Source organism: Lineus longissimus, chromosome 3 (genome assembly GCF_910592395.1).
Source record: "Lineus longissimus chromosome 3, tnLinLong1.2, whole genome shotgun sequence".
NCBI lineage: Eukaryota > Metazoa > Nemertea > Pilidiophora > Heteronemertea > Lineidae > Lineus > Lineus longissimus.
The window spans coordinates 8,404,073-8,429,419 of NC_088310.1; the positions used below are offsets into that span (position 1 = coordinate 8,404,073).

The 25,347-nt window shown below is 43.1% G+C and overlaps 1 protein-coding gene across 1 annotated transcript; it reads right to left on the minus strand.

Annotated features, from left to right (window-relative positions):
• Positions 1-7,217: 7,217 nt before the first annotated feature.
• LOC135484990 (C-C chemokine receptor type 3-like) lies at positions 7,218-10,823 on the minus strand. The gene is made up of 2 exons (XM_064766716.1): positions 10,417-10,823; positions 7,218-9,862 (listed from the first exon to the last, which is right to left on the minus strand). The coding sequence occupies exons 1-2, from the start codon at positions 10,737-10,739 to the stop codon at positions 9,097-9,099; spliced, it is 1,089 nt and encodes a 362-aa protein (XP_064622786.1). The 5' UTR covers positions 10,740-10,823; the 3' UTR covers positions 7,218-9,096.
• Positions 10,824-25,347: the final 14,524 nt, after the last annotated feature.

Here is a 25,347-nt window from a genome sequence, read left to right on the forward strand (position 1 = left end):
TGTCAGTCGGTGCTGTGATGAACATACACAAGATCATGTCTCAGAAACGCTGAATTGGGCCAAGTGTCTATCTTCATTGAGGACGAGTTTCAGCCTTATGGGTTGTCAGTCAGTGCTGTGATGAACATACACAAGATCATGTCTCAGAGACACTGAATTGGGCCAAGTGTCTATCTTCATTGAGGACGAGTATCAGACTTATGGGTTGTCAGTCGGTGCTGTGATGAACATACACAAGATCATGTCTCAGAGACACTGATTTGGGCCAAGTGTCTATCTTCATTGAGGACGAGTTTCAGCCTTATGGGTTGTCAGTCGGTGCTGTGATGAAACTACACAAGATCATGTCTCAGAAACGCTGAATTGGGCCAAGTGTCTATCTTCATTGAGGACGAGTATCAGACTTATGGGTTGTCAGTCGGTGCTGTGATGAACATACACAAGATCATGTCTCAGAGACACTGATTTGGGCCAAGTGTCTATCTTCATTGAGGACGAGTTTCAGCCTTATGGGTTGTCAGTCGGTGCTGTGATGAAACTACACAAGATCATGTCTCGGAGACACTGAATTGGGCCAAGTGTCTATCTTCATTGAGGACGAGTTTCACCCTTATGGGTTGTCAGTCGGTGCTGTGATGAAACTACACAAGATCATGTCTCAGAGACGCTGAATTGGGCCAAGTGTCTATCTTCATTGAGGACGAGTTTCAGCCTTATGGGTTGTCAGTCGGTGCTGTGATGAAACTACACAAGATCATGTCTCAGAGACGCTGAATTGGGCCAAGTGTCTATCTTCATTGAGGACAAGTTTCAGCCTGATGGATTGTCAGTCGGTGCTGTAATGAAACTACACAAGATCATGTCTCAGAGATGCTGAATTGGGCCAAGTGTTTATCTTCATTGAGGACAAGTTTCAGCCTTATGGGTTGTCAGTCGGTGCTGTAATGAAACTACACAAGATCATGTCTCAGAGATGCTGAATTGGGCCAAGTGTCTATCTTCATTGAGGACGAGTTTCAGCCTTATGAGTTGTCAGTCGGTGCTGTAATGAAACTACACAAGATCATGTCTCAGAGATGCTGAATTGGGCCAAGTGTCTATCTTCATTGAGGACGAGTTTCAGCCTTATGAGTTGTCAGTCGGTGCTGTGATGAAACTACACAAGATGATGTCTCAGAGACGCTGAATTGGGCCAAGTGTCTATCTTCATTGAGGAAGAGTTTCAGCCTTATGGGTTGTCAGTCGGTGCTGTAATGAAACTACACAAGATCATGTCTCAGAGACGCTGAATTGGGCCAAGTGTCTATCTTCATTGAGGACAAGTTTCAGACTTATGGGTTGTCAGTCGGTGCTGTGATGAAACTACACAAGATCATGTTTCAGAGACGCTGAATTGGGTCAAGTGTTTATCTTCATTGAGGACGAGTTTCAGCCTTATGGGTTGTCAGTCGGTGCTGTAATGAAACTACACAAGATCATGTCTCAGAGACGCTGAATTGGGCCAAGTGTCTATCTCCATTGAGGACAAGTTTCAGACTTATGGGTTGTCAGTCGGTGCTGTAATGAAACTACACAAGATCATGTCTCAGAGATGCTGAATTGGGCCAAGTGTCTATCTTCATTGAGGACGAGTTTCAGCCTAATGAGTTGTCAGTCGGTGCTGTAATGAAACTACACAAGATCATGTCTCAGAGACGCTGAATTGGGCCAAGTGTCTATCTTCATTGAGGACGAGTTTCAGCCTTATGAGTTGTCAGTCGGTGCTGTGATGAAACTACACAAGATCATGTCTCAGAGATGCTGAATTGGGCCAAGTGTCTATCTTCATTGAGGACGAGTTTCAGCCTTATGAGTTGTCAGTCGGTGCTGTGATGAAACTACACAAGATCATGTCTCAGAGACGCTGAATTGGGCCAAGTGTCTATCTTCATTGAGGACAAGTTTCAGACTTATGGGTTGTCAGTCGGTGCTGTGATGAAACTACACAAGATGATGTCTCAGAGACGCTGAATTGGGCCAAGTGTCTATCTTCATTGAGGACGAGTTTCAGACTTATGGGTTGTCAGTTGGTGCTGTAATGAAACTACACAAGATGATGTCTCAGAGACGCTGAATTGGGCCAAGTGTCTATCTTCATTGAGGACGAGTTTCAGACTTATGGGTTGTCAGTCGGTGCTGTGATGAAACTACACAAGATCATGTTTCAGAGACGCTGAATTGGGTCAAGTGTTTATCTTCATTGAGGACGAGTTTCAGCCGTATGGTTTGTCAGTCAGTGCTGTACACCTGGTTTATCAAGTATGTATGCAATGCAAGACGGGACAACGTACCCAAGACCTAATTTTGTCATCCCAACAGTCTTTTTGATGATTTGAATTCCAACATACTGCCATAATATCGAACTTGTACTGACAAATTTCTACTCGTAACTGCCTCATTGAGTTACTTCATCAGTGTACAATATTGCAAGTTGATCAAGGATTTGTTAAGCAAAAGGCATCAGCAATGTATAACCGCAGAAGAGTTTGCAAATTTCTGTATTATGATAATAGGTGTGTGATGAAATCCCCAGACAAAACATTGTATTTCGCATTTATAAGTTCATCTTTGTATATTTTTCAGTGGATTGTGTTACAATCCAGTGTAATAAAGTGATATTTTATATAAAACTATAGACTGAATCCATTTATTTTCTTGATCTCAAATGGTAGATACTGACTATTGAAGACTGTAAAAACTTTGAAGCAGACTTGTTGTGACCATGATATAATAATGGTACAACGTGGAGTTTCAAGGTTGAAGGACAATATCACAACCTATTATAGAGTCTTACGGTTGATCATACTAAAAGACATAAGGACAACATTACATCTTATTATGTCTGGGAAATCCAGTTTAAAACCTGCAGCCAACAGCATGGTCCCAGCAAGAGTTCCAAGTAGACATCCAGCCTTCAGTACCAGACCCAAGATCGAAAAGCTCTCACGATGGAACATTGACAGGCAGTACCCACATGACAAATGGACACTTGCCTACACCGATGATCAACTGTATGCCTACAGCCATCTACTGTCTAAGAACAGGCCACTGTGATCTACCTGGGCACCTAAAACGTATAGGAGGAAGGGACACAGCAGAATGCCAATGCAAGACACCTGTGCACATTATACAAGACTGTCACCTGCACCAGGATTTGCGACAGAAGTTCTGGTCTGCAGACATCAATACAAGGTCAGACCATCGAAACAACAAGCCGCTTCATCTCTGGCACAGGACTGGAGTTCCTGAGACTGAAGACGTCAGTCACATTACACACTCGCCGTGCTCACCATCATGCGAGACTACATTCATTCCCGACAGTCCAGTGGCGAAATATAACCCCATCTGGTCGCATCCGACTTATTTCTTCTATTCTTTGGTCTCCACTGAAGTGGCGACAAGGGCGACAAAGTGTATCCTACTGGTCCCATCCGGATGCATCTTAGAAGTAATCGACCAACTGCTTCTGACATCCAACTGAAGTGTGTATCTAGTTGCCACCGGAGTCAAAAGACACGAAATCACTATTCTTTGGCGTGTTCTGTAAGGTGGACCGTTGTGAGCATTTAAAGAAAATGCGGTGGAGACGATTCGCAATCTGTAAATCTTTAAATCCGAAATTCATTGTTAATGTTAGAAATTACAAATACAAATCAATATCGATGGTAGACTGCACCATGCTCGACTCTGTCTTGCGATGGTAGATTGTGCCATGCTCGACTCTATCTACAGCTTGCAATGGCGAGTTGTGCTGTGGCCAACTCTAGCTTGTGATGGTAGATTGTGCTGTGGTCAACTCCAGCATGCGAATTGCGATGGTAGATTGTGCCATGGCCTACTCTAGCTTACGATGATGGTAGACTGTGGCATGGCCGACTCTTATCTGGTTGCAGTAGATTGTGTCATGGCCATTCCTCGATTGTCTCTCAAGACATCTTCAAAATACTTCGTAAAGACTTCCTTGGCGTCCCGCCGGAATTTGGCCCCACCACCAAGAAAGTAAACATAAAAATTAATGGCGAAATTAAGATGCCAAATCTCTGTGAAGATCCACCACTGCAACCAGTAGCGCGTGCCCCAGTAGGGGTCGTCCAGGTCGTATTGAATAAACGCTGGAACAATCGTCTCGTAGATTCTCTTTGGAATAGAGCAGACGAAGTAAGCAAATGATGTCACTAGGAGTAGCGCGGTCAGGTTAGGTTCTTTGGACTTCCGGTGAGATTTTGATAAATCCATTTTTTTCCGTTTCTTAGAAGCGCGTCGCACGTTAATGATAATAATTGTATTACAGATGATTAAAATGGAGAAAGGTAAAATAGTACCGAATAAAACTTGGTAAAAATTCAAAAATTGTTCCACCCATGGCATGTTTGGCACGTGACGAAGTATAACGCCATTGGGTGGGTCCGGTAATTTGTAGCTAAAAAACGCTTGGATGTTGAATGTCAGTTGTATTACGCATGTCACGACAGTGACCTTGAGTGCCCTTGAAGCCGTGCAGATGGAAGCTGCTTTCATCGGAAATGTCACTGCGATTGCGCGGTCTATGCTCATTTCCGCCAGAAAGAGCCCGGACGTGATGGCAAATGCATCGGCGCCGTACCAAATGAAGCTATGAATGAAACAAAGGAAAAATGTAGATCACCAAGGTCACGGTATGTCAACAAGGAGCAAGCTGAGGTGCCGGTTCTCGGGATGAATCACCACAAGTGGCATTTCATGGCCGCCGGCTGAGCCGTGTTGGCCAATCAGAAGCACTTCCTGTTTTTTTGCTGCGCCGGAGAGTGCTTATGATTGGCCAATGCTACCGGGACCCCCGTCATATGACGGGGGTCTCCTTAATACTTCCGGTAAAAAGAGTGGATTGGTCAGAATACCCTAAAACAAAAAAGCTTCTCAAAAGAGTTTCCCCCGAAAGTTGAGCGGTTATGATCAGCCATACCAGAAGTCATGAGGTGTCTCTTTGAAGAAAGTAAAGATTGGTCAGAATATCCGAAAAGATTCTCAAAGGTGTTTTTCCCCCGAATGTTGAGCACTTATGATTGGCCAATAGCCTACTACCAGAAGTCTCGAGCAGACTTCCTTTAGGAAAGTGGTGATTGGTCAACATACCCAATACAAAAATGTTCGAAATTGTTTTGTTTCTGTCCTAATCTATATGAAATCAAAGCAAAAAAAGACAAATCTTTACATACCTTAAAAACATCAAATTCTCTTTCATATTCTTGCCAACACCATGGAACACAACAATCTTGCCAGCGGAGACGACGAATTCGAAGCAAGTGTCCACTATCGCCAAGCCGGCCATGTAGACGCAGGTGCTATATTTGCGGTTGTCTTTCTTGGTTGTGATGAGGAGGGACATAGTGTTACCAATGATGCCAATAGTTGCGGTGAAGAAGGGCCAATATAAGTAGATAACCGCCGTCATCTGCGCCATGAAGGAATATGAAGGCCCTATCGAGGTCTCAGGGCGCGGCAGCTCTGTACCGTTGGGCGCAGTCACTTCTGCCACCATTCTCCAAGGTTGTGAAATATGAACTGAGACGGATCGCATAGAATCGAAAGTATTTACTGTAAGATTTTTTTGATTGCATGATACACGTTTTGATACATGACTATTCCTTTTCTTGTAAGTAGTGATTGAAAGTAAAAGCATTGGGATGGGACCTGGTAATTCACGACGCTGTGCCGACGAAAAAGTCACAAGTTTGAGAATACTTAGCGATGACGTTCCGCACCTCAGATCAGTCCTGCACATGAAGGCGATACTTCTGGGTTTGTTATACCATGTTTCCGCAATAGGTTGTAATACCATGTCTTCGCAGAATATCCAGTGAATGACATTGCCGCCAAAATGCAGATCGCGCGTCGAGAGGTTCGTCTGCAACATCGACATGAAATGCGGTGGTGTACCAACCAAGGTGTCCGACTCTCAATCCAAGGGTCATGTGTTCGAACTCAAGTTTGTTCGCCACTTGGTCCTCAACAACCACATTACAGGTCAAGCTCAACTGAGCGCTGTTTCAGCAGCTCCGAATGACTCTGTCGTGACCAAGTAACAGTTGGTGCAAAAGGCTTTTAAATAGACCCTGCTCGGTGCAAAAGCCTATGACGGATTTGGAAGTTCAAAAGGATTGACCTTTACGCTGCATGTATACATACATTTATAGACTTGTTAAAAGTACAGCATCTATGGAGTTGCGTCGGCCGATGGGTCAGTTAGGCCATGGATGTATAGCACAGGCAATGACGTCATCATCAGCGGACAACGTTAATACCACAAGCCATTCCTATATCGATGGTGTCAGTGGCGGGATAAACCAGAGTGACGTCGCGGGCGTTCGCCCCCTGCGTCGGTGGGCCTCGGTCAAGTTCTGCGATTAGCGAGGCCTTACCATTTGTAGCTTGTAGCTTTCCCCGCAGAATAATTAGTCGGCATCGGGTCGTTATATAGCTTACCCATCGTTCGATGATTCTCGTATGGCGCAGCAACAGAAGTTATTTACCGTACATCACACGAGAGAAGTTTGATTGCCAGAAGGGCCCATGCCGCAGAGTTGTCTAAAACGTCGGAAAGGACCTCGCGAAGCAAGTAGGTCTGATTAGGTTGCGTCGCAGTAGCCGACGCCGCTAAGTAAATGTTAAAAATGTTGGCATCATGAAAAACTCTTGTTGCGATTGGGAGTGAAAAAAGAGGGGACTTCTCCAATAACAGGTACGATAACGCACTCCTTCTGTTAAAGGTGATTATGTTGTCTGTTTGTTTAAGGAAACGAATAACAACTTAGAGTTTGAAAGTCATTAAAAAGTTATGGTCCTCAAGAAATTTGTATAATTCTTTGTAGCGAAAGTCCGGGCCTTTTGTTGACTCTACAATGGCGGGTTCGACGGAATAAACCACTGGAAAGAACGCTTTTTACGGGTACAGCTCAACGTGTCCGCTAGACATTGGATTTTATCGCATCCACTTTTTGTCTCGCCTCAAAAGTTATCAAACACCATTACACCATTAGCTATAATACCTGACACTTTTCAAGTTTACAATGCGCCCAACCGCCAACAAAAATCTCGAATATGTAAACAGTGAGTATATGATATTATACAAATGAGGTATCCGATTTCATACGCACAAATTTCATCAATTTCACAACATCATCAAAAGATGCCGCCTCAACCCTGGCGTCCGTATGAAATGGAATGAGGTATCGAAGAATTTCGTTATACATAGTGAGGTTTTGAGAGCTGGGTAGAGGGCTTTAAGGACTAATTCCAATATTCTTGGATGTTAACTGTCCTCCAGCTGGTCTCGGTGTTCACTCTTCCAGCTGGTTATCTGGTATTGTTGGTCAGTCTTCCAGGTGCTTATCTGCTCGCGACTTCTGATATTGCAACGCCGTCAGTAGTACGGAGGTACATAATAAAGAGATTGTCGATAGTTTACAGCAACTCTGTCCGCTGGGTTCAGGGTCGCTATACATTAAACCGAGACACAGTTCGTGGCGATGAGTGACAAAATACCCCCAGAACGGCTCTTTCCCACGGGGCCGTTCTCGATGTCTTCTGTTTTGGCGACGGGAAATACGCGTATCATCTTGCCAAATAATCGTGCAGATGAATGGACTAATTCGCTAGCTCCATTGAAAATGCTCGAAGATCGTGCATATGCTATAAACTCTATCAGAAGTCGTCGCGGCTTTTTAGACGACAACACCACTTCTTTTAAGCGATTTGGCGGCAGGTGCGGCATGCCACCTTCAAAGCGGTGTGGGCTCCTGGTCGAATTTGCTGTCAACTATACTCCGAGGAAGATGACCTCAGCCATGCGGCCAGCACTATTTCCTCATCATTTTCGGATTGTGACTGCAGACGACATCCGGAGTAATGCGCACCATCTCTGCATAGCACCGGCTAGCCCATTTAAATAGGCTACGATCCGCTATGTTGCAGTGGGACGGGTCAGGTCCGGTCTGACCACAAAGTGGACGTGTGGTCTCATGCATCTTCGGTAATGACGACAACGGTTTTCCGATTCTCACACTATATCAACAGGTTGTTGTCGTCTCAATCCCATGTTGACAAAATGAGAAAATATAGAAAATCATTGAGGAGAAAATATAAATATCTCGCAGGAGGACATCCTAAGACTGACGACGTCAGTCACATTACACACTCGCCGTGCTCACCATCATGCGATACTACATTCATTCCCGACAGTCCAGTGGCGAAATATAACCCCATCTGGTCGCATCCGACTTATTTCTTCTATTCTTTGGTCTCCACTGAAGTGGCGACAAAGTGTATCCTAATCTGGTCGCATCCGGATGCATCTTAGAAGCAATCGACCAACTGCTTCTGACATCCAACTGAAGTGTGTATCTAGTTGCCATCGCAGTCAAAAGACACGAAATCACTATTCTTGGGCGTGTTCTGTAAGGTGGACCGTTGTGAACCACTTAAAGAAAATGCGGTGGAGACGATTCGCAATCTGTAAATCTTTAAATCTTTAAAGCCGAAATTCATAGTTAATGTTAGAAATTACAAATACAAAATCAATATCGATGGTAGACTGCACCATGCTCGACTCTGTCTTGCGATGGTAGATTGTGCCATTCTCTTCCGTCTAATACGTCTCGCGATGGTAGATTGTGCCATGCTCGACTCTATCTACAGCTTGCAATGGTGGGTTGTGGTGTGGCCAACTCTAGCTTGTGATGGTAGATTGTGCTGTGGTCAACTCCAGCATGCGATGGTAGATTGTGCTAGGGCCGACTCTAGCTTACGATGATGGTAGATTGTGCCAGGGCCGACTCTAGCTTACGATGATGGTAGATTGTGCCATGCTCGACTCTATCTACAGCTTGCAATGGTGGGTTGTGCTGTGGCCAACTCTAGCTTGTGATGGTAGATTGTGCTGTGGTCAACTCCAGCATGCGATGGTAGATTGTGCCATGGCTGACTCTAGCTTGCTGTGATGGTAGATTGTGGCATACTGTGTGGCATGGCCGACTCCAGTTTGCGATGATGATGGTAGATTGCGGCATGGCCGACTCTAGCTTACGATGATGGTAGACTGTGGCATGGCCGACTCTGTCTGGTTGCAGTAGATTGTGTCATGGCCATTCCTCGATTGTCTCTCAAGACATCTTTAAAATACTTCGTAAAGATTTCCTTGGCGTCCCGCCGGAATTTGGCCCCTCCACCAAGAAAGTAAACATAAAAATTAATGGCGAAATTAAGATGCCAAATCTCTGTGAAGATCCACCACTGCAACCAGTAGCGCGTGCCCCAGTAGGGGTCGTCCAGGTCGTATTGAATAAACGCTGGAACAATCGCCTCGTAGATTCTCTTTGGAATAGAGCAGACGAAGTAAGCAAATGATGTCACTAGGAGTAGCGCGGTCAGGTTAGGTTCTTTGGACTTCCGGTGAGATTTTGATAAATCCATTTTTTTCCGTTTCTTAGAAGCGCGTCGCACGTTAATGATAATAATTGTATTACAGATGATTAAAATGGAGAAAGGTAAAATAGTACCGAATAAAACTTGGTAAAAATTCAAAAATTGTTCCACCCATGGCATGTTTGGCACGTGACGAAGTACAACGCCATTGGGTGGGTCCGGTAATTTGTAGCTAAAAAACGCTTGGATGTTGAATGTCAGTTGTATTACGCATGTCACGACTGTGACCTTGAGTGCCCTTGAAGCCGTGCAGATGGAAGCTGCTTTCATCGGAAATGTCACTGCGATTGCGCGGTCTATGCTCATTTCCGCCAGAAAGAGCCCGGATGTGATGGCAAATGCATCTGCGCCGTACCAAATGAAGCTATGAATGAAACAAAGGAAAAGTGTAGATCACTAAGGTCACGGTATGTCAACAAGGAGCAAGCTGAGGTGCCGGTTCTCGGGATGAATCACCACAAGTGGCATTTCAAGGCCGGCTGAGCCGTGTTGGCCAATCAGAAGCACTTCCTGTTTTTTTTGCTGCGCCGGAAAGTGCTTATGATTGGCCAATGCTACCGGAAGGAGACTCCCGTCATAAAAAGAGCTGATTGGTCAGAATACCCTAATACAAAAAAGCTTCTCAGAAGAGTTTCCCCCCAAAGTGGAGCGGTTATGATCAGCCATACCGGAAGTCATGAGGTGTCTCTTTGAAGAAAGTAATCATTGGTCAGAATATCCGAAAAGACTCTCAAAGGTGTTTTTTCCCCCGGAAGTTGAGCACTTATGATTGGCCACTACTACCAGAAGTCTCGAGCAGACTTCCTTTAGGAAAGTGGTGATTGGTCAACATACCCAATACAAAAAGGTTCCAAATTGTTTTGTTTCTGTCCTAATCTATATGAAATCAAAGCAAAAAAAGACAAGAACTTTACATACCTTAAAAACATCAAATTCTCTTCCATATTCTTGCCAACACCATGGAACACAACAATCTTGTAAGCGGAGACGACGAATTCGAAGCAAGTGTCCACGATCGCCAAGCCGGCCATGTAGACGCAGGTGCTGTGTTTGCGGTTGTCTTTCTTGGTTGTGATGAGGAGGGACATGTTGTTACCAATGATGCCTATAGTTGCGGTGAAGAAGGGCCAATATAAGTAGATAACCGCCGTCATCTGCGCCATGAAGGAATATGTTGGCCCTACCGAGGTCTCAGGGCGCGGCAGCTCCGTACCGTTGGGCGCGGTCACTCCTGCCACCATTCTCCAAGGTTGTGAAATATGAACTGAGACGGACCGAATAGAATCGAAAGTATTTACTGTAAGATTTTCTTGATTGCAGGATACATGTTTTGAGACGAGACTATTTCTTTTTTTGTAAGAAGTGCTTGAAAGTAAAAGCATTGGGATGGGACCTGGTAATCCACGACGCTGTGCCGACGAAAAAGTCACACGTTTGAGAATACTTAGCGATGACGTTCCGCACCTCAGATCAGTCCTGCACATGAAGGCGATACTTCTGGGTTTGTTATACCTTGTTTCCGCAATAGGTTGTAATACCATGTCTTCGCAGAATATCCAGTGAACGACATTGCCGCCAAAGTGCAGATCGCGCGTCGAGACGTTCGTCTGCAACATGAACGTGAAATGCGTTGGTGTACCAACCAAGGTGTCCGACTCTCAATCCAAGGGTCATGTGTTCGAACTCAAGTTTGTTCGTCACTTGGTACTTAACAACCACATAACAGGTCAAGCTCAATTGAGCGCTGTTTCAGCAGCTCCGATTGACTCTGTCGTGACCAAGTGACAGTTGGTGCAGAAGGCTTTTAAATAGACCTTGGTCGGTGCAAAAGCCTATGACGGATTTGGAAGTTCAAAAGGATTGACCTTTACGCTGCATGTATACATACATTTATAGACTTGTTAAAAGTACAGCATCTATGGAGTTGCGTCGGCGATGGGTCAGTTAGGCCACGGATGTATAGCACTGGATTAGCGACCTCAGGCAATGACGTCATCATCAGCGGACAACGTTAATATCACAAGCCATTCCTATATCGATGGTGTCAGTGGCGGGATAAACCAGAGTGACGGCGCGGGCGTTCGCTCCCTGCGTCGGTGGGCCTGGGTCAAGTCCTGCGATTATCGAGGAATTACCATTTGTAGCTTGTAGCTTCCCCCGCAGAATAATTAGTCGGCATCGGGTCGTAATATAGCTTACCCATCGTTCGACGCAGCAACAACAGAAATTATTTACTGTACATCACACGAGAGAAGTTTGATTGCCAGAAGGGCCCATGCCGCAGAGTTGTCTAAAACGTCGGAAAGGACCTCGCGAAGCAAGCAGGTCTGATTAGGTTGCGTCGCAGTAGCCGACGCCGCTAAGTAAATGTTAAAAAGGTTGGCATCATGAAAAACTCTTGTCGCGATTGGGAGTGAAAAAAGAGGGGACTTCTCCAATATCAGGTACGATAACGCACTCCTTCTGTTAAAGGTGATTATGTAGTCTGTTTTTTAAGGAAACGAATAACAACTTAGAGTTTGAAAGTCATTAAAAGTTATGGTCCTCAAGAAATTTGTATCGAAAGCCCGGGCCTTTTGTTGACTCTACAATGGCGGGTTCGACGGAATAAACCACTGGAAAGAACGCTTTTTACGGGTACAGCTCAACGTGTCCGCTAGACATTGGATTTTATCGCATCCACTTTTTGTCTCGCCTCAAAAGTTATCAAACACCATTACACCATTAGCTATAATACCTGACACTTTTCAAGTTTACAATGCGCCCAACCGCCCATAAAAATCTCGAATATATAAACAGCGAGTATATGATATTATACAAATGAGATATCCGATTTCATACGCACAAATTTCATTTGCGTAAATTTCTGGCATATCTGATTCGTTTGTAAACATTTTTAATTCAATTTTTCTACAAAGGATGGTTTGTTGAGCATCATTTTTCTCGAGTTTGTGCGCGGGAACATGAAACCGTCAGGCCCCAGGGTCGCTAATCTGGAAGCGGTTGAAAAATAATAACTACATGTGTTATTAAAAACAAAATGACGCCCGTTTAGGTTTTCGTCTTGTTAAAAGTGCGGTAGTTGCTCTTTTCAAAAAACATTTTTGATGCCTCGGTAACTATTAACGCTGATGCTATAAATAGTTGTACCATTCCCAAATTCATTTAAAATCTTTGCCCCTCGGAGAAGAAATTATTTCCACGTCCTGTATTCCATGAGCTTGACTAGATTATAGGACCGTTTACACGAGAACAAACCGATCGAGATCGATCCGGATCGGTCTATATAGACTGGTCTGCATGCCGTGTTAGCGCGTGCATGGTCTGATTTTGTAATACTTACGTCATTACGAGACCTACGTGTGATCTGGTGTGGTCTGGTCTGGTTTGGTTTGGTCTCCTATCGGTACCACCCGCGGGGTAAAAAGGCCACTACGATTGTCGGAAAGTAATAGGTAAATGCCTGTACTCCCCCCACGCATGCAGCAGGTACCAACCATTGAGTTATGGACTGCTGACGGAAAAGTTAATGACCATGAAAAATATCTCACTGTCCATACGTTTTGTGATCGTGCGAATGTGTCAGAAAGCGTAGAATCAGCCCTTAACAGGTTGGAAGGGGATTGATTTCCATATCAGCAATTTGGTACTCATTCAAAGAAGTCAACCGAGTTTTTACAACTTAAATCATGATTAAAATCGTCTCCGCCTTGGGGATTCCCAGGTGAAACTTATTTGATAAGATCATGATCCAGCCACCATTAGAGCCCTTTAACCAACGAAGTGAATGCCAATTTCAAGGGTGGGAGTCAGCCGACTTTGTTTTCCGAGTACAGACTGAAATGGGAATTCACTTCATTTTGAAGGCGTTCTAATTGCTTTTGGATTTCAAGTTATAGCCAAAATGGTGGTGCCTATATGGTCTACCCTGAATTGGATGGAATTCGTTGAAGTATTAAAAATCACATCTCCCTCAACACAAACCGCCATGGATATCCAGAGAATCTCTGTATCCTGACCATGGAAATATTGGTCATCTAATGGCCTTGCGGATCTCAACATCCGATGCTTTGATGTTTGCTTTGTCCGATCCGGTTTTATACCATGGCCACTTGGAAATGTCAGCGAGATTAGCAACCTCTTACTTAGTTTTGACCTTAGTTTTTATCTCTTCCAATAAAGATAGGCTACAGCAGATGTTCGAAGGTCGATCAAGCCGGAATGTTTCCGAGTGTCGAATGAAGCTACTAGCCCATGGGCCGAAATCCAAAGATGTCATTCGTTACAACTTTTCGGGGGCATAGTTTCCCACAAAATTAGTTGCACGTTACTGACTTTAACCACGAGAACACCCATTGCTAAATACAGTTATTTTAGTGCATTAATTCACTCCTAGGTGGCCAAACTTCAGTCCTGCCACCTAGGAGGCAACCTCAAAAACTATGCCCCTTTTTCATTTTGGCCCTCGGCCAAGAAATGCATGGCATGTGGTTTGATGAGGAACAGCGTGTAGGGCAGGGTTCCTTTGGAGAGAGAACACCCTTACGTTTCTCAAAGTACCCTCAGATTCCTGAACCAACTGATAATTACCGTGCAGGTCGTCAAAGTAATCAGTCACAAACATTGAAGACATCCAACTCATTATCTGATCTCTGTTATTTAGGCATTCTAACAGGAAAACACCCTCGGAAGTCCATGCACCCACTTGCCTCTTGTGTGCTTGTCTTTAATTTGCACTTGGCTTCGAAATATGAATCGACAGCCTCTCGATAAACTGCCTCTAAAACTAATTGCTCTCTATCTAAGAACCTCATAAGCAGAGCCACTCAAGTGTCTGCAAGACACGTTCGTTTCGAAGTGTTACTTTTGATACTTGGACTTCTCAGCGGATATTGGGTAATGTCAGGTGAAAATGTTATCCTAAGTCATCCTCCGGGCAGACTATTGCTCATGTCAGCAGACCACTTACTAGCCAAATTTCCCCCATTAAACATGTGTAGAATGCATTTCGTAGGTATTTCATCTGATGAGAGGATAGTTTATTCATGAGAGAGACCGACATCAACAGTGTTTGTTCGTCATAGATACATGTACGTCACATTTCTCAGAATCGCAAAAAGTTAGTCGCCCCGCAGTTGTTGCGTTTTGTGTTAGACTTTATCAGCGGTTGAATAAAGTTACTCTGCTCTCTACATCTAAGATGCAATTGTTTTTACATAGATTAAATCCAGCGACATCCAAGCAGGAGCATCTTGACCAAAAATGTTTTAATGCATCTTTTTTTCACGATTAAGAATACCCCGGCTACGTTTAAAGGGACTATAAGACCATGAGGTTCAGGATAAAGCCGGAGCGTCAGTACCTTAATTACACGTTGACGCCTGCGGGCAACCCATGTTGGGCCCTGATGCTATGTTGGTCTCATGTAAAATGTACATAGCTACCGCCAATCCAACCATTGGAGGCGCCTGGTGACTGGTTTTGAAACCATGCACTTTAAATGGGTTTCAACGTTGGGAGCAACCCGCAGACGCCAATTTCACTTTACGCCCTCTGTTGTCAGAAATTGGTCCTCATTCCCCGATTGTTTGAAGTACGCCCCGGAAGTACGCATTGCTGTGTACATGTATTCTCAGTTTATATGTTATTGATATCTAAAATTTGTATGCATGGCATAACGAAACAAAGGATCCAGATGCAGATGCCATTGAATATAACAGAGCAAAAAAACCCCCCAGAATTACTGCTATCACGTCCTTCGGGAGACCAATTAGTCGATCAGCGAACAAGGCCCCGTATAGGCTTAAAAAGTCACGTGTGACCTTTGATATTCATGTCTTCGGGATATTCACAGTTATTTCACGTCGACTTCTTTTGATATTTAGTTATTCGACCTTTGATAGAAGACTAAACCTCTGTCACCGAGATATTTGGCTTTTGGTGGTGATTCCGTTTTTTTCTCCCTCAAGCAGCATCATGGATCTCCCGGCGGCTTGTTCAATCAGGTACTACTGGTAGGCTGCACTACAAAACAGTATGCAGTGCCAGCAACAGCAGCCATTTTCCAAACAATCCCCATACCTGGCGGTGGTGATCCATGAGTCGCAGTCCAGTGATCAGGCAGCTTTTTCGAATAACCGTCGAGTGAGGCCAGTCGCTGGGTATCGAGTGCAGTGAGGTCGTTTTCTGGTCGGGCATTTGTGTTTGCTAACTTGGCCGTTGGGGTTTTATGCATCTGGCGAAGGCCAGGTTCCCTCGAATCAGACGATGTTTCTGCTGGGATTGTCCGAAGTCGGTCAACTCTTTCCCTGGCCTATTGGACTAAAAACCAATCAAGTTTGTGAAGTGTGAATATGACTACCGAAAACCGAGACAAGTTGATGAAGTGTGATTATGATCTAAAACCAAGACAAGTTGGTGAAATGTGATAATGACCTATTGCCCGACGCCCAATCAGGCTCTCTTGTTGGAATTCGAGTGTCGTTTCCACGAAATCAGAAATGTCAGGCATCTCGAATGACTGTTTCCAGCAACTCGAACGGTTGGAGTGGGTATGTTTTTTCAGTTGAGAGGACTGTAACCAGATCTTCCCAGGCTCCTGACCTGTCCATTGAGGCAAGGACCCATTATTTACATGTACTATATTTTGAGAACTCCCAGAGCGTAATGTGAAAATACCCTCTCCAGTCCGTGCAACCAGTGGGAACTATTTCCATTCAATGTCGGCGGTGGAAATGTCTTTCACAAATATGCACAACACTTGAACTTGAAAGTCTCAATACAGCGCCCCGCAAACGGCCGATTTTCGTCTCTCCAACATGTCATCGTGATTGCATGCGACAGATTCTCGCGTTTGCCGTCGTCATCTCGGGACCTGCGACAAGATTCGGACCGGAGCGACCTGGGATCAATATCAAACCCAGTCATTACAAATTTTACCCGCAGGCGAGCGATCTTTTGCAGGTGGCATCGACAAATATCGCTCGTTTGCGGGGAGCTACAGTGTAAGTGCAATAGATATTGAAGACAACTTCAGAAGAAATTTATGATATTTAACTTCAAGTAAATAAGTTGTCGCAACATGGCAAGTTTGACGCATATAATGTCACCCCTTTCACAGGCCGGGGGGACAGCATAAGAGTTCCTTTTGTCTTAATGGCCAGATTCATACTGCCAAGTCAGTGTTGTAATCACAGGCCGGTGATCCATACACTCCCCACGCAATGGTATTGGTCTCGTCCCTCCGTAGTGATGAAGTAATCGAGCCTAGTAATAAAAGAGCCGTTTACCTTGGACCAAACCGATCAAGATCATTTCGGATCGGTCTAGATTGATCTGCCGTGTAAGTCTGGTCTGGTCCGGTTCGATATGGTCTATAAAGTGGACCCTCTCTAGTTTTGGTCCATATTTATTCTCCACATAGTCTGAGACTTTGTCATTCATGACATCGTGAGCTATGTGACTGATCAGATCTGGTCTGGTTGGGTTGATCCCTTAAAAACAGTCCTATATACATGTAGTCTGCGTTTTCCCCATCAGTGGGCAGGGCGTCACACTCGAGTGACAGCCTGTTTTCTTAAAAGATAAACTAGACAACGATAATATTTCAAAGCATAAATATCATTATTCATAAATAAATAAAAACAAATTACATATATTACAATGACAATGACGATGACGACAAAGAAACGCGATTTTGTTTTAGCCGAGGGGGCTTTGGTCGGGAATCGGAGGGAGAGTAAAAGCGCCCACTCCACATCAACACCAACACATACTGGAAATCCCATCTTGAGGCGATTCCTCAACAGTGGTACACATACACAATACACATACACGTTCTACGCCTTATAGAGAGTTTTCGCAAGTCCGCCCGAAACGCCAACGTGAATGCCTATCTCATTGTTCGACCACCTGATACCGATGTCGAACAAGGGGATCTACCGTCGTTGTGCGTGTATCAATCCTTCATGCCGATCTATACCGTCGTTGTGCGTGTATCAATCCTTCATGCCGATCTATACCGTCGTTGTGCGTGTATCAATCCTTCATGCCGATCTATACCGTCGCTGTGCGTATATCAATCCTTCATGCCGATCGACCGTCGTGAAAGGAGGAGACTTTAGAATTGATATTCACTGCCGGTAAGTCGGCATGGGGATTTGCGAAAACTCCCTATTTTCTAAATATTCAATATTGCCCTGGCACCGAAACTTAACCAAAAACATTTTATGGTCAGCCGTTATGGGTTTATTTCAGCGTTGGGGAGGTACTGACACTAATTTTGGACACATCATTGACCATGTGGCAAAGACGCGAGCATTAAATAAATCAAATTGGTTAAATTGTATTAAATTGATTAAAAGCAAATAAAAAATTGGAAGAACAAGAAATGTTGACTTATAACATCACATCATATCAAGAGAGAAAAGCATTACTCGCTTGTGGTTTTTTAAACACCCACATGTAGCATCGACGATATGGCAGTTTCAAGAAAATCTAATCTCATTTGAATTTTCTTTCTCGTGGCTAAAAAAAGAAGGATTGTAGGCTATACCGTACGTAAGACATTATAATTGGCACAATACCTTTCTTATATCTTCTTAATATTCAAATCCATTTCCATTCAAATACATTTTAATGAAAATGGAATTCAGCGGGTAATGTTTAATATCAAATGTTTCGAGCTCTGCCGTCACTAGCATTCGCTGATTGAGGAATTGTCGAGCCCCCCCCCCCCCCCCACTGCTAATGACAGAATAATAGCCTTAAAGGGGTATACACCATTCGTATTTATTCGTGGGTCAGGAAAAAAGAAATGCAGTTGTACACATTGCCGTAGTCCAGCTATCATACACTCGAATTATATATTTGTACACATGTATCACTCTACGAAACGGCAACATTGAAATTTATATAGTACAATGTATATTTAGTGCTAATTTGGACTTCTGCAGATTGAGTCGCACTTTTGATCGGATTCTGGTAACATTGAAATTTATATAGTACAATGTATATTTAGTGCTAATTTGGACTTCTGCAGATTGAGTCGCACTTTTGATCGGATTCTGGTGACAACAATAGTCGATTTTGGGTCGCCAAAATTATTGGTTGGGTGTTGCCAAATATATGGAATCTTCAAAATAGTTATAGCAAGCCCCAACTATCGACAAATTTAAATAATGGATTATGTAATACATGTACAAGAGCACCCGCGTAAATAGTGAGTTGACTACAGTAATGTGTTAATGAAGGTTGTGGATGGTTGTCAGTCTATATATATATATAGTCAGTCACAAAGAACTTCTTGTGACAGTCAGATCTTGTTCAAATATGCATGCAAATGTAGCTTACGATTTTTGACTCAAATATACGAACGAAGGAGGGAAGAAAAGACTGATGATGGACTACACTCTTAAGAATAAAGGTTCTGATCTTTTGAAAATCATTTTTAGGGTCTTTCAGCCACCACAAATATGCCCCCCCTCCTCCTGCCTTTGCGATCATGCATTGGTATTAAATGATCACTCTCTTTATCTAAACATCTTTTAACATTCTTTCTCTCGGGTCCCATTGTCCAAAAGCACAAAATTTACGTTTTAATATCCTTAAAGGGCTACACCGTATTTACTGGTGGGCCAGTAAAAAGAAATTCAATTACATGTATTTACAATGCCGTAATGCACTTATTATTATAACTTTGTATTTATAGTGTTTGTAATTTCATATTTAGTACGTACGTGTTTTAAAGTAATTGGAAGTTTTCAAATTCAATTACAAATTACAAATTTCAAATTTTCAACGATCATGGTGGGCCTTTAAAGACGGCATCTCTTTCAGCTGACCCCATCATTTTTTCTCTCGTTAGGACTGACGATTCCGTTACAGCTAGCATGGCTTTGAACAAGTGATGTTTGTGGATAATGGCATTTACATAACTCCAGAAGTGGATAACTATATTGACATATCGACGCAACGCGGGGTAATTTTCATTCTTGGTGATGAGGTCGTTGTTAGGAGCTAACGATGTTACTAGCAAATACGACATAATTATATTTAGGATAACAATGAGGCAGAGAAAACGACATCCCATATTCTAACACAGCTGGTCTATTAAGCCTTTGATTATTACAACCTATGGCACACATTTGGTATTTCATATAGAAAAATATACTATATGCTCATGAGATCAATAATTTCATCAAGGATAAACAAAATGAATAGAATGAAATCAAATTTACATCTATAAATATATAGGTTTACACTGAATGCAATCCCGATTACGCATGCTGCTGGCTGTGCTTTGTCATTTCACGCCGCACCGCACCCAAACAATGCGAAAATCGCAGGCGTTGTGATCGCATTCAATGGAAACCTAAACCAATTTTAACCAAATTTAACCAGTTTTTACGATATGCGTCACAGCGCGCATCGCACATGCATGACTGGCCAAGGATGTTTCCTCTGACAACTACCGATCATGTCATTCATTTTATTTACCATGATTTGTATAAAATGAATCAGATAATAGAAGATGCGAGTTCTAAACTAGACTGCACATTGGTCCTGTTGAAATATATGCATGGATGCCTATAGACCAAAATACTATAAGCACACACTCGTGTGCAAGAACGCATGCGTTAGGTTTTTTTCTTATGCAGTCTGCATACATATACACCCACACTAAGATACAACATTAACAACATCGGTATTTTTTTTGAAAACCGTACTGAGTCGTTCGTGCACACGTGTGCCAAATGGCAATGTCGGTCAGTCTTCACTGAATGCGATCGCGACAACGCACGACTTTATACGGCTTGGTAAATCGCATTCAGTGGAATGCAACCGTTCATCCATTTACTCCGATATTTCACCCTCTGGACTACTACCAAGGCCTATACCGGTACACATCGATCGTTTATTCCGTGCACAATCAATGAGATCAACGCGACAATGCGCATCGATTTTCATCGACATACTTTACATCATAGCAAAAAAGTAATGAAAATTAAATTAGACGCCTAAATATTTTTTAAGACCCGGCATATTTTACCCTTTTATACCATTTAATCACAAATTTCATCCCTTCAAAAGTCAACGATATAAGGTATCACAAAGCACCCCGCATACGAGCGATTTTAATCGTGTGTGACGATAATCGCTCTTTTGCGGTGGTAATCGCAGGTACCTGCGACAAGAATCGGTGATCGCAGCGATGCAGCCTGCGATTACCACCGCAAACGAGCGATTACCGATTTAAACCGCAGACGAGAGATTTTCTTGTCGCACATAGCAGCGAATATAATCGCAGGTAGCAGCGATTTAAATTGCTCGAGTGCGCGGAGCTTTAGTGTACATGTACATTTTACACTGCATGTGATTTGACGTGAGTTCGCATGAGATCACAGCGCATGCGATTTTTGCATTGTTTGTGTGCAGTGCGGCGTAAAAAACATACAATGCCGCATGCGATGTCGGAATCGCGTTTTAATGGTGTAGACATACCCTTTAAACTGAGCGGTGCCTTTCATCGATTTACTTTATTTGCCCAGATTCGTTACCTAGAAAAAGTCAGTGTTGCAGATCTTAAAGAAGCTATAGGCAGTGGGAGATTGTACCCCTGATAGCAGCACTTGGTAAATGCATTCAGTCACCCTCTTCGACCATCAGTCCACACTTACTACATTGAGTAAGAACATATAAACATTAGAGATGAGTTTCTCAAGTTCTAGATCACTTTCAATAACATGTCTCGTATTCGTTATTTTGACTCTTGCTTCCACCATCTTGTACTTGAATCCACAGCCATCTAGCGTGTGATCTATCACGAACCTCAGCAGTAGTTTATAAAAACACATCGTAAGCTCACAACTTATCTGTTTATCCCACTTTGCACGTGGGACGCACCGTGAGGTAAAATGAAAACCTCGTAAACGCACTTTGGAGAAATGTTAACCCAATGACCCCCCTTGGAGGTTTCAATGTAACCCCCGTAGATGCGCCATGGCATTGTATATGTAACCCCGTAGAGGTACTCATTCAGCCGCAAGCAGTCCAAGCATGTCATTAGTGTGGACAGCTAGACGTGATTGAACATCGCGATAACTTTGAAGCATGACAGTGTTATCGACCCTCCATGCTGCTCTATGTCGAAGTTGTCTGGAGCGACAACTGGCATCGGGCCAACACTCTGCTGGTACAGAATTGAAAGAAAGCATTACCCTAAAAATCCTCCTTTTATTTTTTTGTATTGGGTGGATTAAGCCAATTTTGACAGAATTCCACCATTTCACTATCCATTCGGCAGCAGTCACTAAAAACTGAATAAATTCCCGTATCACGTCCGCAGAAATAACAGAAATATAGTAAGTCGTCCCTGCTCGCACATTGATAGGGTGCGCTCGTTACCCCCTCCGGCAGAGTAGCGCTCCCTATTTCCCGTTCCTCAGTTGGTGTAGTAGATCTGTGACTTCGCGGAAACCACCTTCGCGACCGTGGTGCGGAATGGACCATAGATATAACTGTCAACACTAGGAGTAGCACCATGCATAATCGAACGGTCATCATCTGCAATAGAAGACGGAAAAGTCATTATGTCAAAACTGACGAACGTGGCTGGATGATTGGTGTAAGAAAGCTGGAAACTGGATATACCAAAGAAATAACTGGCAACACTAAAAGCAGCACAATGATGCGTAATCGAACAGTCATCACCTGCAATAAGGACGGAAACTGACGAAAATGTTCACACATATTCGAGGCGAGCCACCGGAAGGGTGGTTCAAATCGGCACGTGGACCTTTGAGGATTGATGGACCTAGTGGGCTTGAGGTGAGTGCTTTAGTCAGAAAGACGTTAACGAAGCCGCTATATATTGGAAGCCTGTTGGCGTGATACGAATTTAAACCGTGATGATATTGAGCGCCCATCCCCCCATAATATTATCACTCGATCACGATGTTGTGGGTGATGATGAGTCATGAATCGGTCTCATCTCTCGATTTGCTCCTCAATATATAATTTGCGAAAAACCATGTGTAATTCACCAAATAGTTAGTTTGATAGTTTCTCGTGGTATCATTGGTTATTGCTGTATATAACGATTAAAATGCCGCTAAAAAGCCGCCGGCAGACGATGCAATTTGTCAGACGGACGGAGGTCAAGTGGTCGCGACTGGATGAGCCAGTCGGGCGTTAGTGACGTCACTGCGGGGGTGACTGGATGATAAATGGCTTGAAGGTAATCAGCTCATGGCGGTTTCTTGAACTCGGGGTTATTCGCTTTGGAGAAAATAGAAGAAAGATCCGCCGCGTCAGAAGTAACGTCCCTAAAATAAAGCGGACCTGAAACATCGTCGCTCATTAAAACAAGAAAATCAAGTATATTCGACGCATTTAATATTGGCACGTACTTAAGTAATTTGCGATGTGGGGTTACACCCTTGGCCGGGGAATCACCATAAAATATCTTAAATCGCCACAAATCACCAAGAATCGACTGAATTCCTTGTTGACGTTTAGCACAGCAACCTTCCCGATTAGTGAATAATTCCCGAGTATAAAAGTGATATATTGGTTTGTTTACGACAAGTCCATTCGACAAAGGTCATATCATGAAGACAGGAATGTTCTGCTTACTTGTATATAACGTGTTCGAACTTGTACAAGAAAAGTTGCTGGAGTGAAAGCCAAGGTGATCTTCTTTGTTGATAGGTTATTGTTACGAACAATCTGATCAGATACAGCGAATATTTTGTCCCAATTCTAAGAAATCGACTCTCCAATCAGTAAACATTCAGCTGTGCTGACAAACCAATGCATGTTACATGTGATTAGATATGCCAGTATGCTGTGTTTGCACAATTAGATGAGCCAACACGGACCGTTCAACGACATTATCAAAATACCAACATTTTTAGGCCTTTAAAAAGTATCTCTCTCTATTAATTGTGCGTGGGCCATGTTTATACTTAATCAAAATCTAAATGTATCAGATTAATGCTTTTTTATTTTTTATTTTTGTTGGCAGCAACTGAGCATTTTGTTAGCAACTGAGCATTTTGTTAGTGTACGAAACTCAAGTTTAAAAAGGAGCCGAATTCCATTTAAGAATGGTGCGCACAATCCACGGTTTTTTGTAATGATTTAAGCTACATTTTTGCGAGTGTACATGATACAACTGTCGACCGAAAATAGGAGAGTCCATGCAGTACAGAGGTGTTAGGCTATTTGCCAATATTAGAATGCAATCCCTCCATCTACTCCTTCGTCATAACCCGGTTGAAATTAACAGATTAATCATATTAAACAAATTTGTTCATGTATTAAAACGTATTGATATCTTAAATTCGAATTTTGTATAATCAGATTTTGCGGAAGACGAAATGCCAATGTATGCTTCGAGTTCGGTGGTAGGCTATCACCAATATGGCCGACTATTGCGGGCTACCAAGCAACATCAAAGTAATCATCATTCGGACTTTTTTAGATTATTTTCATATCTCAGGTCTTTGCCAACAGGAACAGTTGTCCTCTTCTCTTTGATTAAAGATTATTGAGTAATGAATGGGTTTGAACACAGAAACAATCTAAAGTGTTTGCGGGAAATTTTAATCATATAGACATCGCTGATGGGTAACGGCGATCACTAGACAAAAATATTTCCCTACCGTTGGTAGTCCACTGCTAAACACTGCAACTACTGGAATCCGTTTCAGGACGTTCATCTTAACTCTTTTTCGATAGTTAACGATTTTTAGTCGAATTCCAGGTGTGTTTTTGATGTTTAATGTGTTTTTGATGGTGACTTTCAGATAACTTTGAAACCCGAGTTGTCCCCAGGTCTTTTGTCATTTAAAGTAGGACAGGACACTTCGACCTCTATTGGTTTATGATTTTGAAAAACGGCAGTATCTTTCAATGAAATTATGAATTCTTGTCTGATTTACATTCCTAATTTCCATAAAGAATTCTTGATATGTCTGGGTCGTTCGGTCCGGCACGAACCCCCGCGCAGCTGTACTTTGTGAACTGGTCAGGCATTAGATTAAACCAAGGTCGCTACCCACGTAAACATGCATGATAGATCGCCGTCTGTCTGATCAACTTATTCAAGGAAATAGATTGTCTGCCAGAAAGATGGACAATGGTTGTTATTCTCTCGTCTGACTGCATGATAAAAATGCAGCCGTCTGTGAATCTAACACCCGTTACTACAAAACGGTCGGAATTCCGTTCATTGTCACAGCCAGGCTCCATTTGCTATTATCTGTGATTATATGACAAGATTGATATAATTCAAGTATATTTTTCTCAGCGCTTGATATATACATGTAGACTGAGATGAAAAATTTCCGGTCGGAATGTTTATTTTGTGGCGAAAATTTTCATAATTTTCATAATTTCCTTGTTCATTGGGTGTAATCAAACCAATAATAACAAGTACAATGTAATTGAAATGGGCATCCGGGCAACACATAATTACATGACTTCTAATCATACATACGTACATAACTTGTGCCTTGGAGAGGTTAAAAAGCGCCGGGCTCATCAGGAGTTCGTAGCGTTCTTTTTCGCCTATGAGGCCTTGAGCAAGGTACTTCGCCCTTGCTTCAGCAGATTTTGGCGACTCCGGATGCAGCCATTGAAAAGTTGCGACCCAATGGGATTTTCAGTGTCATACCGACACTATACGACACCTATAACTGGTGAGCAATCAGGTGTCAACTGAGGCCAACACCCCTAAAAGAATTTCATTCACTTGCTTTGTTTCTAGACGTACAAACTGTATGCGTAATCGAACCCAAACGACCCGGAGGCAACGATGAGACAGCCGTTTAGTCCAATAATGGA